At 53.2% G+C, this 15,805-nt stretch overlaps 2 protein-coding genes across 4 annotated transcripts; both read left to right on the forward strand.

The window, feature by feature from the left end:
• The first annotated feature begins 194 nt into the window (after positions 1 to 194).
• On the forward strand, positions 195 to 6,243 carry LOC311154145 (lactosylceramide 4-alpha-galactosyltransferase-like). Of its 2 annotated transcripts, none has more exons than XM_084206369.1 (2): positions 195 to 324; positions 2,247 to 6,243. In XM_084206369.1, exon 2 carries the CDS (start codon positions 2,250 to 2,252, stop codon positions 3,381 to 3,383), a length of 1,134 nt encoding a protein of 377 aa, XP_084062495.1. In that variant the 5' UTR covers positions 195 to 324; positions 2,247 to 2,249; the 3' UTR covers positions 3,384 to 6,243. The 2 variants fall into 2 exon arrangements, with proteins under 2 accessions (XP_084062495.1, XP_084062496.1); XM_084206370.1 differs by having other exon boundaries at positions 2,399 to 6,243.
• Positions 6,244 to 8,081: 1,838 nt separating this feature from the next.
• Positions 8,082 to 14,130, forward strand: LOC311154281 (lactosylceramide 4-alpha-galactosyltransferase-like). 2 transcript variants are annotated; one of them, XM_084206628.1, is made up of 2 exons: positions 8,082 to 8,211; positions 10,134 to 14,130. In XM_084206628.1, exon 2 carries the CDS (start codon positions 10,137 to 10,139, stop codon positions 11,268 to 11,270), a length of 1,134 nt encoding a protein of 377 aa, XP_084062754.1. In that variant the 5' UTR covers positions 8,082 to 8,211; positions 10,134 to 10,136; the 3' UTR covers positions 11,271 to 14,130. The 2 variants fall into 2 exon arrangements, with proteins under 2 accessions (XP_084062754.1, XP_084062755.1); XM_084206629.1 differs by having other exon boundaries at positions 10,286 to 14,130.
• Positions 14,131 to 15,805: the final 1,675 nt, after the last annotated feature.

A 15,805-nucleotide genomic window follows, 5' to 3' on the forward strand; every position in this document is an offset into this window, starting at 1 on the left:
AAGAGAACCAAAAATTTTCCCAGCACAGACTCAAGTTTAAAGTGTAGTGACAATGAGGTCTGAATTTCCTCCTTTTTTTCATGATTACTTTGTAATTAAATGGATTCTTTGGCGCGCTACGTACATCCTTTTTATGAGCTACTTATTGGTGTGATGTCACATCCTTTACTATTGTGTTTTTCCAAGTGTTCAGAGTTTTGCCATTTTTTTTCATAGGAGGAAGTGCCAGAACATAGAGTTGTAGGCGCCCTCACAGGCACCAACTTCTTAAAACTCTTCTCCAGCTGAGCAGTGAATTCTGTGGTGTCCTGAAAGCAGCGACAGGTGAGTAGAGTTTACAGTTTCTTTGCAATGGCTCATGTGTTTTCAGAGGAAGAGGTAGAGCCAGGCTTCCTGTATTTGTTTTGTAAAAGAATTGCACTGGCTATTGCAGCGTTGAAAGTGTAGCCCAATCTGCTCCAAAAGCAGAAATGTATTTGTAACTTTATAGAGATGCAACGGTAGTAAAGCTTGGTCCTTTGCTCAAAACGCGCCGACACGCTCGAACCTTGCTTGTTGTTACATTAACGTGGCGCTTTCCAGCCGCTCTACTGCACAGGAACTTCTGCCCAAGCCTCTACTGCTTTCTCTTCCTATGCTTGCAAAGCAAAACCTTATTTACAGGATTAACCCCGCTGGGGTGTGGAGGGTGGGGAATGTAAAGGGGTCTGTAAATGACAGGGTGGGCTGGCTTTGGCTGCCTGTAGCACTGGCAGCACATGGTGGCATTTGTGTGTGGGAGGAGAAACTTTCTGGGGAATCCAGAGCTGATCACTTGTGCATTGGCTGCCTCTGTTCTCTCCCGCTGTGCCTGGTGCAGAGTGGTGGCTCCATGCCCTGACATTTGGATGCCTCCCAGTGTGGCTGACAAGTCGTTTCTGGCCACAGGGGAAGCTCCGTATGTGACCCAGGCACCGTGATCAAGGAGCAGTGATAAATGGGACCGTGCCACCTGGGTGCTCTCTTGTGCTCCCTGCCACTTTGGTTACAGCTGCTGGGTTAAAGCTTTTCCCGTTTCCTGAACCTTTCTGCCCTGGAGGGTAGGGCTTTGAAGATGGAGATCAGGGAGGCAGGAGAAATGATGGGCTCCTTTAGGATGGAAGAGACCTTTGAGTGCCTGGGGCCAGCCCCAAAGCCAGCTCTGCCAAGTCCACCACTTAACCCAGGTCCTAAGTGCCACACCTACGTGTCTGTTAAATACCTCCAGGGACACTGGCTCTACTGCTTTCTTGGGCAGCCTGTGCCAATGCCTGGCAACTCTTCCAGGGAGTAAAATTCTGAGTAATGTCCACTCTAACCTCCCTTGGCACAACTTGAGACCATTTCCAATGTCCTAAAAGCCACAACCTTCCTCACTGCTTCTTCATGTGCACTTGTCTGTTGACCTTTGGGGCCCAGTGGTGGGCACAGGAGGTGCTGCTTCTGCTGCCCCTCGATTTAAGAAGAGGTAAGGGCAGCAATGCTGATGCTAATGCTGAGGATGGAGCCAGACTCACTTATCTGTTTGTTGATGCCTTGTCAAAAATCTCTTCCACTCCATCCCTCCCATTTGCCAGAAGAAGCAAGGAAGTAAGGGCAGGAGAGCGGAGGGATTGCCTGTCTGCCATCCGGATGCACTGGGAGAACTGAGCAGGGCAGAGCCCGTGTGGCCTGTGCAGGGTTGGGAAGCAGCCTTGGAACTCCCTTTACAAAGGCAGTTCTTGCCCTTATTGTCTGCATCTGCCTCCTGAGCCGCCCTGCATCCATTGCTTTCCCGCCCTCCATCCGTCCTGCCAGGCCACGCTGCCATGAACAATGGGCCAGGTTCTCTGCAGGGGCAGGTGGTTGGTTTGGAAAGGCAAAACTGCTTGCCCAACTCCTGGAAGACTGAGGCTTGTGTTTGGTTTGGGGGAAGGACACGTTGTGTATCAGGAGAAAACAACTCCCCTCATGATACCCAGCTGTCAGTGGGCAGCAGTTCCACACAGGGTCCCAGGGATGGTCATAAGGAACATTGCTATTTCCTCCTGCCAGGGCTTTGCGTACATGTCTCATGTCTTGTGTTGACAGTGACCTGAAGTACTAGAGGGGGACAGATGAGTTCTCTGATGGTGTTCCCAGAGTTTGTTGTGCCCTGCTAGGAAGGTAGGACACAGACATTTGTGAAGGAAGACTCATACTGTGCTGCCTCATCTGTCAGGTTTTTTCTCTTCTTTCCTTCCCTTCAGATCATGACGGCTGTCTCGGGAGACCAAGCTCTGGCTGGAGAGAGATTGCTCAGGATGCCCAGCTGCCTCCTAAAGCTGACCAGGGTGGTGCTGAGCCACAAGCCCTGTGCCCTGTTTATCCTCATCTTTGTGCTCGTATCCTTTGCCTGCAGCATGTTGTACTGGTGCATCAGGGAGGACCCAACAAGAAGCGGCCCCACCTACAGCCTGTCTGCTGAGATCAGCTGTGCTCACTATGTGCCTTCTCCCCTCAACGTTGCTGGTGGTTCCTCTCCTTCCACAGGAAACGTGTTTTTTGTGGAGACCTCGGAGCAAACTTCCCCAAGTTACCTGTTCTCATGCTCTGTGGAGTCAGCGGCCAGGTCACACCCCACATCAAGGGTCGTGGTGCTCATGAAAGGCTTGGCCAAAGGGAACGCCTCCTTGCCCAACCACTGGGCTTTCTCCTTGCTGAGCTGCTTCCCCAACGTGGAAATCCAGCCCCTGGACTTGACAGAGCTCTTTTCTGGAACACCTCTGAAAAGGTGGTTCCTGCAGCCTCAGCGGCAACAGGAGCCTCATTTTGTACCTGTCCTCTCTGACGCCTGCAGAATTGTCCTCATGTGGAAATTTGGTGGCATCTACCTGGATACAGACTTCATTGTGCTTAAGAACCTACAGAACCTCACCAATGCCCTTGGCATTCAGGGTGACAATGAACTGAACGGGGCCTTTCTGTCCTTTAAGGCCAAGCACAAGTTCATGGAGCTTTGCATGCAGGACTTTGTGCAGAATTACAATGGCTGGGTCGGGGGGCACCAGGGCCCAGAGCTCCTAACTCGTGTCTTCAAGAAGTGGTGCTCCCTCAAGACCATCAAGAGCATGAGGTGCAAAGGTGTGAGTGCTCTTGCCCGAGAAGTTGTTTATCCTATTCCCTGGCAGAACTGGAAGGAGTTGTTTGAGGCAGTCAGTGCCTCGGAGCTTCAGGAACTCCTTAAGAACACCTATGCAGTGCACATATGGAACAAACTGAGCCACGGGACCAAGTTAGAGATCCCCTCCCAGGCTCTGCTGGCTCAGCTCTATTCCCAGTTCTGCCCTGCCACCTATGCAAAGATGAAACAGGACTCTGAAGGGTTGTCAAGGCATGCAGTGTGACCTGGGGGCCCTTGGCTGCAGGGATATTCCCCGGGCTGAAGGAAACCAAATGCCTTTCACCTTTCAGAGAGTTGGTTTCCAGTCCCCAGAGCAGGTGTTCCGTGTGACAGCTCTGTGGTTTTGTACCTGATATTCCTGACATATCTGCCTCAGATCCTTTGTGTTTCAAATTTACAGCAGAACCTGACTTTGGCCTCTCTTGCTGTCCTTCACAAGACCTGTTGCTGCAGGGAAGGTTGAACCCATTCATCAGCATCCCTCAGGTGTTCCTCTCTTTGTGTTCTCCAGTGGCTCCTCCTGTGAATCCCAGCCTGAGCAGCCCCTTGTGATGATTCAACAGCTGTAGGAACCCCTGGCTTGCTCTCTGTAGCATTTCTGAGTTTGTGAATCACTGCCCGGCAGTGCCAAAGGTCACAGGTTGCTGGGGCTCAGATCAGAATTCCCTGGCTGGCAAAGATCTTTAACATGTGGGGAAATAGGTCTATGGAATTTGCTGTAGGAAGCAGAAAAATGTTGAGATCCCTGTGTGGCTCACTGTGAAGTTGTTCTAAACTTCTGAAGTGAGAAAAGTTATCACATGATGCTTCCTACCGTTTCTGATTCCACAGCAGTGGGATGACTTGTCTGAGCTGCCTCAGGAGAACAAATAGACAAAATCTGTTGTTTGAGGAGTGGAAATTATGAATATCCTTGCTTTGCTGAAGTAGTTCTTGTGGATACCAAGGATTCATCTCAGCAGCAATTGTCACACTCTGAAGGGGCTCAGCATTTCCTGTTTCTGCAGTGCTGTGAGGTGGATTACATCCCTTTCATTGGAATATTGGGCACAATGTGCAAGTCCCGAGGACAACATGTCCACATCAACAGAAGGACTGGGTGCAGGACTCCAAGCAGTGTCCCCAGAGACAGAAATAAATACTCAGAAGCACATGAAGGTTGGAATGGGCCTGCAAGATCGGGGAGTCCAACCTTCAATTCAGTATCACCATACCCACAAGACTGTACCCCAAAGTGCCATGTGTACTCATTTTATGGAGCACTTCTAGGGATGCTGACTCCACCACTTCCCTGGGAAGCCTGCGGCACACAGTGCTTAGAACTCTGACATTTTTCCTTGTATCCAAGCTGAACCTACTGTGTTGCACAGAGTGCTGCATCCAGGTCTGGGATCCCAGCACAGGAAGGACAGGGAGCTGCTGGAGCCAGTGCAGAGCAGGGACAACAAGGGGATCAGAGGGATGGAGCAGCTCTGCTGGGAGGAAAGGCTGAGGGAATTGGAGTGTTCTGCCTGGAGAAGAGAAGGCTTTGGGGTGATGTGATCGTGGTCTTGCCTGAAGGGAGCTTAAAGGAAAGCTGCTGAGAGACTCTTGATGAGGGCCTGCAGTGACAGGACAAGGGAGAATGGCTTCACAGCGACAGAGAGCAGCTTTAGGTTGGATATGAGGGAGAAATTCTTCCCTGTGAGGGTGGTGAGGCTCTGGCACAGGGTGTCCATAGCAGCTGTGGCTGCCCCTGGGTCCCTGGAAGTGTCCAAGGCTGGATGGGGCTCTGAGCAACCTGGGATAGTGGAAGGTGTCCCTGCCCATGGCAGGAGGGGTGGAACAAGATGATCTTTAGTGTCCCTTCCAACCCAGACCATTTTATTGATTTGCCCTCACCCTGTCCCTTGTTCCCTGGGAGCAGAGCCTGCCCCCCAGCTGGCTGCACCCTGCTCTCAGGGAGCAATGGAGAGCAATAGGGCTCCCCTGAGCCTGCTTTTCCTGCAGGTCAGACACCCCCAGCTCCCTCAGCCGCTCCCCATCGGGCTTGTGCTCCAGCCCCTTGCCCAGCTCCGTTCCCCCTCTGGACACGCTCCAGCCCCTCAGTGTCCACCCTGCAGTGCCAGGCCCCCAACTGGACACAGCCCTTGGGCTGAGGCCTCCCCAGTGCCCGCAGCAGGGGGACAGGCACTGCCCTGGTCCTGCTGGCCACACCATTGCTGACCCAGCCCGGCAGCCATCGGCCTTCTTGCCCACCTGGGCATGCACCATGGACCGGCCGGCCCAGGCCCTTTCCTGCTGGGCTCTTCCCAGCCACTCTTTCCCAGCCTGGAGCTGCTGGGGCTTGCTGTGACCCAGGGGCAGGACCCAGCACTTGAGATCTTGTTCACCCTCAAGGATGTGAAACGGGACGGGCTCTGACAGTGGCCCCTGGGGCACAGCACCAGTGACCCACTGCCCCCTGGAATAATTCCACCACCACTCTCTGGGCCCAGCCATCCAGGCACTTTATTCCCAGCAGACAGGGAACCTGTTGAATCCATGGGCTGCAAGGACAATGCTCTCCAGGAGAGCGCTGTGGGAGCAGTGATCAAAGGCTTTAGAGGGCCCAGGTACACAACATCCACAGCCCTTCCCCAACCACTGGGTGGTCATAGGAGGAGGTTGGCTCCGTCAAGCAGGACCTGCTTGAACTTGTGCTGGCCCAGTGGTGCAGCACACAGGGTGTCATTGCACTCCAGGTAATCTGTTCCATGCCCTTCCCAGGCACTGAGGTCAGGCTGACAGGCGTCTGGTTCCCCCAGTTGTCCTTCCAAGCCCTCTCATAGAGGGGTGTCACACTGGCCAACCTGTAGTCACCCAGGAGCTCTCCAGTTCACCAGGACTCCTGATAAACGATGGAGAGTGGAGCTTTGTGAGCTGCTTCACCAGCTCCCAGCAGAAGGATGGCATCTGCCTAGACTTGTGCATGTCAGGGCAGCACAGCAGCTCACCAACAACTTCCTCCTGCAGTGTGGGGACTTTGTTCTGCTCCCTGTTTCTGTCTTCTGGCTCAGGGGGCTGGATATGCAGAGGGTAACTGGGCTGTCAGTGAAAGGCTGAGGTCAAGAAGGCATTGAGTACCTCAGCCTTTTCCTCATCCCTGGAGGTCGTGTTCCCACCGCAGCGTGCAATAAAGGATGGAGAATCTCCTTGGCCTCTTTTTGTTATTTATGCCTTTGGAAAAGCATTTTTTCTTCACTTATATGCTGGTGGCCAGATTGGCTTTTACCTTTCTAGTTTTCTCTCTGGTTAGCTTCATGACAGTCTTGTAGTCTTCCTGAGTTGCCTGACCCTTCTTCCAGAGCTGCTAAACTCTCTGTTCCTCCCTGAGTCCCCGTGGAAGCTTGCTGTTTATCCAGGCTAGCCTTCCCTGAACCAGCTTCCAGCACATTGCAATGGGCTCCTGCTCCACCTCTCTGACCTCCTTCCTGAGGAACCTCCACCTTCCTGGCCTCCCTGACCCCTCAGGACTGCCTCCCAAGGGATTCTCTCAGCCCGTGGTCTGAACAGACCAAAGCCTGTTCTCCACACATCCAAGGTAATGGTTTTGCTGACCCCCTTCCTCCTTCTTCCTTCCCTTCACCGAGAACTGAAATCGAATCGTGTCACGGTCACTGTACCCAAGACGGCCTCTGGCAACCTCCTCTCCCCCCAGTGCTCCTCTCTTTGCAACCAGCAGATCCCCTGGGACACCTCCCCTGGTGGGCTCGCCTGCCACCTGTGTCAGCAAGTTCTCTTCCACACGCTCCAGGAACCTCCTGGAGTGTCTCCTGTCTGCTGCTGGGATTCCAGCAGAACCCTCACTGAGGTTGTAGGCAGTGGATGATGTGGTGTCATCCATCTTCCCCTAATGGAAATCCTTGCCCACCACTCAGCACTGGTGAGACACACCTGGAGGGCTGGCTCTGGAATCCCAGGATGAGGGAGGCGTGTCCGTCCTGGAGCAAATCCGGCAAGGGGCCACTAAGGCGAGAAGGGGACTGGAGCACACGGGCCATGAGGAGAGGCTGGGAGAGCTCTGCTGACTTTTCAGGGACTAGAGCAGGCTGGGCTGTGTGTTCAGGGTGTGGTGAAGGCTGAAGGGCGGGTAAAGGACACAAGTGAGGCTCTCCTCTGTTCAGTGCAGAGATGGCAGGAGACACAATGGGCACACCTTGAGGTGTGGCAAGTTAGAATGAAAGGAAGGGTGGTGAAACACTGGATCAGGTAGCCCAGAGTGGTTGTGGAGTTCCTGTGCTGGGAAGAGTGTTGTCATGAGTCCATCCATGGTGCTGCCATGCATGGAAGGATTTGGGAAGCGGAGAAAGGGACACTGCAGAGCAATATTTGTTTCAGGCAGCTGAGGAGGAGCTGCAGTAAATCATGAATTTAGTGACTGTACTGATTGAGGGGTTTTATCACTGTGCCCGCATGTCTCATGCAGGGGAAGGTCAGCCACCCTTGATCACCAAAGCAAGGGGGAACTGTCACAGAATGAGGGACACCTGAATTTAGCAAAGCCCTTCCCTGAGGTTCCTGGCATATGTGGGGGTATTCCCTAAAAAACGAGCAAAGTATTTGGTTAAAAGTGTGTGTTTGCAAGGGGGCATCCTGTACTTGGGGCTTGGGGTGGGAGCAGGCAGCTCTATGGAAGGCTCAGCTCACTTATTGTGGCTGCCCCAGCAGCAGCGTGAGCACTGGGAAATTTTAGCAAAGGAGGAGAAAAGAGAACCAAAAATTTTCCCAGCACAGACTCAAGTTTAAAGTGTAGTGACAATGAGGTCTGAATTTCCTCCTTTTTTTCATGATTACTTTGTAATTAAATGGATTCTTTGCCGCGCTACGTACATCCTTTTTATGAGCTACTTATTGTTGTGATGTCACATCCTTTACTATTGTGTTTTTCCAAGTGTTCAGAGTTTTGCCATTTTTTTTCATAGGAGGAAGTGCCAGAACATAGAGTTGTAGGCGCCCTCACAGGCACCAACTTCTTAAAACTCTTCTCCAGCTGAGCAGTGAATTCTGTGGTGTCCTGAAAGCAGCGACAGGTGAGTAGAGTTTACAGTTTCTTTGCAATGGCTCATGTGTTTTCAGAGGAAGAGGTAGAGCCAGGCTTCCTGTATTTGTTTTGTAAAAGAATTGCACTGGCTATTGCAGCGTTGAAAGTGTAGCCCAATCTGCTCCAAAAGCAGAAATGTATTTGTAACTTTATAGAGATGCAACGGTAGTAAAGCTTGGTCCTTTGCTCAAAACGCGCCGACACGCTCGAACCTTGCTTGTTGTTACATTAACGTGGCGCTTTCCAGCCGCTCTACTGCACAGGAACTTCTGCCCAAGCCTCTACTGCTTTCTCTTCCTATGCTTGCAAAGCAAAACCTTATTTACAGGATTAACCCCGCTGGGGTGTGGAGGGTGGGGAATGTAAAGGGGTCTGTAAATGACAGGGTGGGCTGGCTTTGGCTGCCTGTAGCACTGGCAGCACATGGTGGCATTTGTGTGTGGGAGGAGAAACTTTCTGGGGAATCCAGAGCTGATCACTTGTGCATTGGCTGCCTCTGTTCTCTCCCGCTGTGCCTGGTGCAGAGTGGTGGCTCCATGCCCTGACATTTGGATGCCTCCCAGTGTGGCTGACAAGTCGTTTCTGGCCACAGGGGAAGCTCCGTATGTGACCCAGGCACCGTGATCAAGGAGCAGTGATAAATGGGACCGTGCCACCTGGGTGCTCTCTTGTGCTCCCTGCCACTTTGGTTACAGCTGCTGGGTTAAAGCTTTTCCCGTTTCCTGAACCTTTCTGCCCTGGAGGGTAGGGCTTTGAAGATGGAGATCAGGGAGGCAGGAGAAATGATGGGCTCCTTTAGGATGGAAGAGACCTTTGAGTGCCTGGGGCCAGCCCCAAAGCCAGCTCTGCCAAGTCCACCACTTAACCCAGGTCCTAAGTGCCACACCTACGTGTCTGTTAAATACCTCCAGGGACACTGGCTCTACTGCTTTCTTGGGCAGCCTGTGCCAATGCCTGGCAACTCTTCCAGGGAGTAAAATTCTGAGTAATGTCCACTCTAACCTCCCTTGGCACAACTTGAGACCATTTCCAATGTCCTAAAAGCCACAACCTTCCTCACTGCTTCTTCATGTGCACTTGTCTGTTGACCTTTGGGGCCCAGTGGTGGGCACAGGAGGTGCTGCTTCTGCTGCCCCTCGATTTAAGAAGAGGTAAGGGCAGCAATGCTGATGCTAATGCTGAGGATGGAGCCAGACTCACTTATCTGTTTGTTGATGCCTTGTCAAAAATCTCTTCCACTCCATCCCTCCCATTTGCCAGAAGAAGCAAGGAAGTAAGGGCAGGAGAGCGGAGGGATTGCCTGTCTGCCATCCGGATGCACTGGGAGAACTGAGCAGGGCAGAGCCCGTGTGGCCTGTGCAGGGTTGGGAAGCAGCCTTGGAACTCCCTTTACAAAGGCAGTTCTTGCCCTTATTGTCTGCATCTGCCTCCTGAGCCGCCCTGCATCCATTGCTTTCCCGCCCTCCATCCGTCCTGCCAGGCCACGCTGCCATGAACAATGGGCCAGGTTCTCTGCAGGGGCAGGTGGTTGGTTTGGAAAGGCAAAACTGCTTGCCCAACTCCTGGAAGACTGAGGCTTGTGTTTGGTTTGGGGGAAGGACACGTTGTGTATCAGGAGAAAACAACTCCCCTCATGATACCCAGCTGTCAGTGGGCAGCAGTTCCACACAGGGTCCCAGGGATGGTCATAAGGAACATTGCTATTTCCTCCTGCCAGGGCTTTGCGTACATGTCTCATGTCTTGTGTTGACAGTGACCTGAAGTACTAGAGGGGGACAGATGAGTTCTCTGATGGTGTTCCCAGAGTTTGTTGTGCCCTGCTAGGAAGGTAGGACACAGACATTTGTGAAGGAAGACTCATACTGTGCTGCCTCATCTGTCAGGTTTTTTCTCTTCTTTCCTTCCCTTCAGATCATGACGGCTGTCTCGGGAGACCAAGCTCTGGCTGGAGAGAGATTGCTCAGGATGCCCAGCTGCCTCCTAAAGCTGACCAGGGTGGTGCTGAGCCACAAGCCCTGTGCCCTGTTTATCCTCATCTTTGTGCTCGTTTCCTTTGCCTGCAGCATGTTGTACTGGTGCATCAGGGAGGACCCAACAAGAAGCGGCCCCACCTACAGCCTGTCTGCTGAGATCAGCTGTGCTCACTATGTGCCTTCTCCCCTCAACGTTGCTGGTGGTTCCTCTCCTTCCACAGGAAACGTGTTTTTTGTGGAGACCTCGGAGCAAACTTCCCCAAGTTACCTGTTCTCATGCTCTGTGGAGTCAGCGGCCAGGTCACACCCCACATCAAGGGTCGTGGTGCTCATGAAAGGCTTGGCCAAAGGGAACGCCTCCTTGCCCAACCACTGGGCTTTCTCCTTGCTGAGCTGCTTCCCCAACGTGGAAATCCAGCCCCTGGACTTGACAGAGCTCTTTTCTGGAACACCTCTGAAAAGGTGGTTCCTGCAGCCTCAGCGGCAACAGGAGCCTCATTTTGTACCTGTCCTCTCTGACGCCTGCAGAATTGTCCTCATGTGGAAATTTGGTGGCATCTACCTGGATACAGACTTCATTGTGCTTAAGAACCTACAGAACCTCACCAATGCCCTTGGCATTCAGGGTGACAATGAACTGAACGGGGCCTTTCTGTCCTTTAAGGCCAAGCACAAGTTCATGGAGCTTTGCATGCAGGACTTTGTGCAGAATTACAATGGCTGGGTCGGGGGGCACCAGGGCCCAGAGCTCCTAACTCGTGTCTTCAAGAAGTGGTGCTCCCTCAAGACCATCAAGAGCATGAGGTGCAAAGGTGTGAGTGCTCTTGCCCGAGAAGTTGTTTATCCTATTCCCTGGCAGAACTGGAAGGAGTTGTTTGAGGCAGTCAGTGCCTCGGAGCTTCAGGAACTCCTTAAGAACACCTATGCAGTGCACATATGGAACAAACTGAGCCACGGGACCAAGTTAGAGATCCCCTCCCAGGCTCTGCTGGCTCAGCTCTATTCCCAGTTCTGCCCTGCCACCTATGCAAAGATGAAACAGGACTCTGAAGGGTTGTCAAGGCATGCAGTGTGACCTGGGGGCCCTTGGCTGCAGGGATATTCCCCGGGCTGAAGGAAACCAAATGCCTTTCACCTTTCAGAGAGTTGGTTTCCAGTCCCCAGAGCAGGTGTTCCGTGTGACAGCTCTGTGGTTTTGTACCTGATATTCCTGACATATCTGCCTCAGATCCTTTGTGTTTCAAATTTACAGCAGAACCTGACTTTGGCCTCTCTTGCTGTCCTTCACAAGACCTGTTGCTGCAGGGAAGGTTGAACCCATTCATCAGCATCCCTCAGGTGTTCCTCTCTTTGTGTTCTCCAGTGGCTCCTCCTGTGAATCCCAGCCTGAGCAGCCCCTTGTGATGATTCAACAGCTGTAGGAACCCCTGGCTTGCTCTCTGTAGCATTTCTGAGTTTGTGAATCACTGCCCGGCAGTGCCAAAGGTCACAGGTTGCTGGGGCTCAGATCAGAATTCCCTGGCTGGCAAAGATCTTTAACATGTGGGGAAATAGGTCTATGGAATTTGCTGTAGGAAGCAGAAAAATGTTGAGATCCCTGTGTGGCTCACTGTGAAGTTGTTCTAAACTTCTGAAGTGAGAAAAGTTATCACATGATGCTTCCTACCGTTTCTGATTCCACAGCAGTGGGATGACTTGTCTGAGCTGCCTCAGGAGAACAAATAGACAAAATCTGTTGTTTGAGGAGTGGAAATTATGAATATCCTTGCTTTGCTGAAGTAGTTCTTGTGGATACCAAGGATTCATCTCAGCAGCAATTGTCACACTCTGAAGGGGCTCAGCATTTCCTGTTTCTGCAGTGCTGTGAGGTGGATTACATCCCTTTCATTGGAATATTGGGCACAATGTGCAAGTCCCGAGGACAACATGTCCACATCAACAGAAGGACTGGGTGCAGGACTCCAAGCAGTGTCCCCAGAGACAGAAATAAATACTCAGAAGCACATGAAGGTTGGAATGGGCCTGCAAGATCGGGGAGTCCAACCTTCAATTCAGTATCACCATACCCACAAGACTGTACCCCAAAGTGCCATGTGTACTCATTTTATGGAGCACTTCTAGGGATGCTGACTCCACCACTTCCCTGGGAAGCCTGCGGCACACAGTGCTTAGAACTCTGACATTTTTCCTTGTATCCAAGCTGAACCTACTGTGTTGCACAGAGTGCTGCATCCAGGTCTGGGATCCCAGCACAGGAAGGACAGGGAGCTGCTGGAGCCAGTGCAGAGCAGGGACAACAAGGGGATCAGAGGGATGGAGCAGCTCTGCTGGGAGGAAAGGCTGAGGGAATTGGAGTGTTCTGCCTGGAGAAGAGAAGGCTTTGGGGTGATGTGATCGTGGTCTTGCCTGAAGGGAGCTTAAAGGAAAGCTGCTGAGAGACTCTTGATGAGGGCCTGCAGTGACAGGACAAGGGAGAATGGCTTCACAGCGACAGAGAGCAGCTTTAGGTTGGATATGAGGCAGAAATTCTTCCCTGTGAGGGTGGTGAGGCTCTGGCACAGGGTGTCCATAGCAGCTGTGGCTGCCCCTGGGTCCCTGGAAGTGTCCAAGGCTGGATGGGGCTCTGAGCAACCTGGGATAGTGGAAGGTGTCCCTGCCCATGGCAGGAGGGGTGGAACAAGATGATCTTTAGTGTCCCTTCCAACCCAGACCATTTTATTGATTTGCCCTCACCCTGTCCCTTGTTCCCTGGGAGCAGAGCCTGCCCCCCAGCTGGCTGCACCCTGCTCTCAGGGAGCAATGGAGAGCAATAGGGCTCCCCTGAGCCTGCTTTTCCTGCAGGTCAGACACCCCCAGCTCCCTCAGCCGCTCCCCATCGGGCTTGTGCTCCAGCCCCTTGCCCAGCTCCGTTCCCCCTCTGGACACGCTCCAGCCCCTCAGTGTCCACCCTGCAGTGCCAGGCCCCCAACTGGACACAGCCCTTGGGCTGAGGCCTCCCCAGTGCCCGCAGCAGGGGGACAGGCACTGCCCTGGTCCTGCTGGCCACACCATTGCTGACCCAGCCCGGCAGCCATCGGCCTTCTTGCCCACCTGGGCATGCACCATGGACCGGCCGGCCCAGGCCCTTTCCTGCTGGGCTCTTCCCAGCCACTCTTTCCCAGCCTGGAGCTGCTGGGGCTTGCTGTGACCCAGGGGCAGGACCCAGCACTTGAGATCTTGTTCACCCTCAAGGATGTGAAACGGGACGGGCTCTGACAGTGGCCCCTGGGGCACAGCACCAGTGACCCACTGCCCCCTGGAATAATTCCACCACCACTCTCTGGGCCCAGCCATCCAGGCACTTTATTCCCAGCAGACAGGGAACCTGTTGAATCCATGGGCTGCAAGGACAATGCTCTCCAGGAGAGCGCTGTGGGAGCAGTGATCAAAGGCTTTAGAGGGCCCAGGTACACAACATCCACAGCCCTTCCCCAACCACTGGGTGGTCATAGGAGGAGGTTGGCTCCGTCAAGCAGGACCTGCTTGAACTTGTGCTGGCCCAGTGGTGCAGCACACAGGGTGTCATTGCACTCCAGGTAATCTGTTCCATGCCCTTCCCAGGCACTGAGGTCAGGCTGACAGGCGTCTGGTTCCCCCAGTTGTCCTTCCAAGCCCTCTCATAGAGGGGTGTCACACTGGCCAACCTGTAGTCACCCAGGAGCTCTCCAGTTCACCAGGACTCCTGATAAACGATGGAGAGTGGAGCTTTGTGAGCTGCTTCACCAGCTCCCAGCAGAAGGATGGCATCTGCCTAGACTTGTGCATGTCAGGGCAGCACAGCAGCTCACCAACAACTTCCTCCTGCAGTGTGGGGACTTTGTTCTGCTCCCTGTTTCTGTCTTCTGGCTCAGGGGGCTGGATATGCAGAGGGTAACTGGGCTGTCAGTGAAAGGCTGAGGTCAAGAAGGCATTGAGTACCTCAGCCTTTTCCTCATCCCTGGAGGTCGTGTTCCCACCGCAGCGTGCAATAAAGGATGGAGAATCTCCTTGGCCTCTTTTTGTTATTTATGCCTTTGGAAAAGCATTTTTTCTTCACTTATATGCTGGTGGCCAGATTGGCTTTTACCTTTCTAGTTTTCTCTCTGGTTAGCTTCATGACAGTCTTGTAGTCTTCCTGAGTTGCCTGACCCTTCTTCCAGAGCTGCTAAACTCTCTGTTCCTCCCTGAGTCCCCGTGGAAGCTTGCTGTTTATCCAGGCTAGCCTTCCCTGAACCAGCTTCCAGCACATTGCAATGGGCTCCTGCTCCACCTCTCTGACCTCCTTCCTGAGGAACCTCCACCTTCCTGGCCTCCCTGACCCCTCAGGACTGCCTCCCAAGGGATTCTCTCAGCCCGTGGTCTGAACAGACCAAAGCCTGTTCTCCACACATCCAAGGTAATGGTTTTGCTGACCCCCTTCCTCCTTCTTCCTTCCCTTCACCGAGAACTGAAATCGAATCGTGTCACGGTCACTGTACCCAAGACGGCCTCTGGCAACCTCCTCTCCCCCCAGTGCTCCTCTCTTTGCAACCAGCAGATCCCCTGGGACACCTCCCCTGGTGGGCTCGCCTGCCACCTGTGTCAGCAAGTTCTCTTCCACACGCTCCAGGAACCTCCTGGAGTGTCTCCTGTCTGCTGCTGGGATTCCAGCAGAACCCTCACTGAGGTTGTAGGCAGTGGATGATGTGGTGTCATCCATCTTCCCCTAATGGAAATCCTTGCCCACCACTCAGCACTGGTGAGACACACCTGGAGGGCTGGCTCTGGAATCCCAGGATGAGGGAGGCGTGTCCGTCCTGGAGCAAATCCGGCAAGGGGCCACTAAGGCGAGAAGGGGACTGGAGCACACGAGGCATGAGGAGAGGCTGGGAGAGCTCTGCTGACTTTTCAGGGACTAGAGCAGGCTGGGCTGTGTGTTCAGGGTGTGGTGAAGGCTGAAGGGCGGGTAAAGGACACAAGTGAGGCTCTCCTCTGTTCAGTGCAGAGATGGCAGGAGACACAATGGGCACACCTTGAGGTGTGGCAAGTTAGAATGAAAGGAAGGGTGGTGAAACACTGGATCAGGTAGCCCAGAGTGGTTGTGGAGTTCCTGTGCTGGGAAGAGTGTTGTCATGAGTCCATCCATGGTGCTGCCATGCATGGAAGGATTTGGGAAGCGGAGAAAGGGACACTGCAGAGCAATATTTGTTTCAGGCAGCTGAGGAGGAGCTGCAGTAAATCATGAATTTAGTGACTGTACTGATTGAGGGGTTTTATCACTGTGCCCGCATGTCTCATGCAGGGGAAGGTCAGCCACCCTTGATCACCAAAGCAAGGGGGAACTGTCACAGAATGAGGGACACCTGAATTTAGCAAAGCCCTTCCCTGAGGTTCCTGGCATATGTGGGGGTATTCCCTAAAAAACGAGCAAAGTATTTGGTTAAAAGTGTGTGTTTGCAAGGGGGCATCCTGTACTTGGGGCTTGGGGTGGGAGCAGGCAGCTCTATGGAAGGCTCAGCTCACTTATTGTGGCTGCCCCAGCAGCAGCGTGAGCACTGGGAAATTTTAGCAAAGGAGGAGAAAAGAGAACCAAAAATTTTCCCAGCACAGACT

The sequence above is a fragment of the Fringilla coelebs genome, assembly GCF_963513975.1.
Source record: "Fringilla coelebs genome assembly, chromosome: 5".
Taxonomy (NCBI): domain Eukaryota; kingdom Metazoa; phylum Chordata; class Aves; order Passeriformes; family Fringillidae; genus Fringilla; species Fringilla coelebs.

What these genes read in the sequence shown, in the direction of transcription:
- LOC311154145 (XM_084206369.1), top strand. Translation starts at nt 2,250, where the DNA reads ATGACGGCTGTCTCGGGAGACCAAGCTCTGGCTGGAGAGAGATTGCTC.
- LOC311154281 (XM_084206628.1), top strand. Translation starts at nt 10,137, where the DNA reads ATGACGGCTGTCTCGGGAGACCAAGCTCTGGCTGGAGAGAGATTGCTC.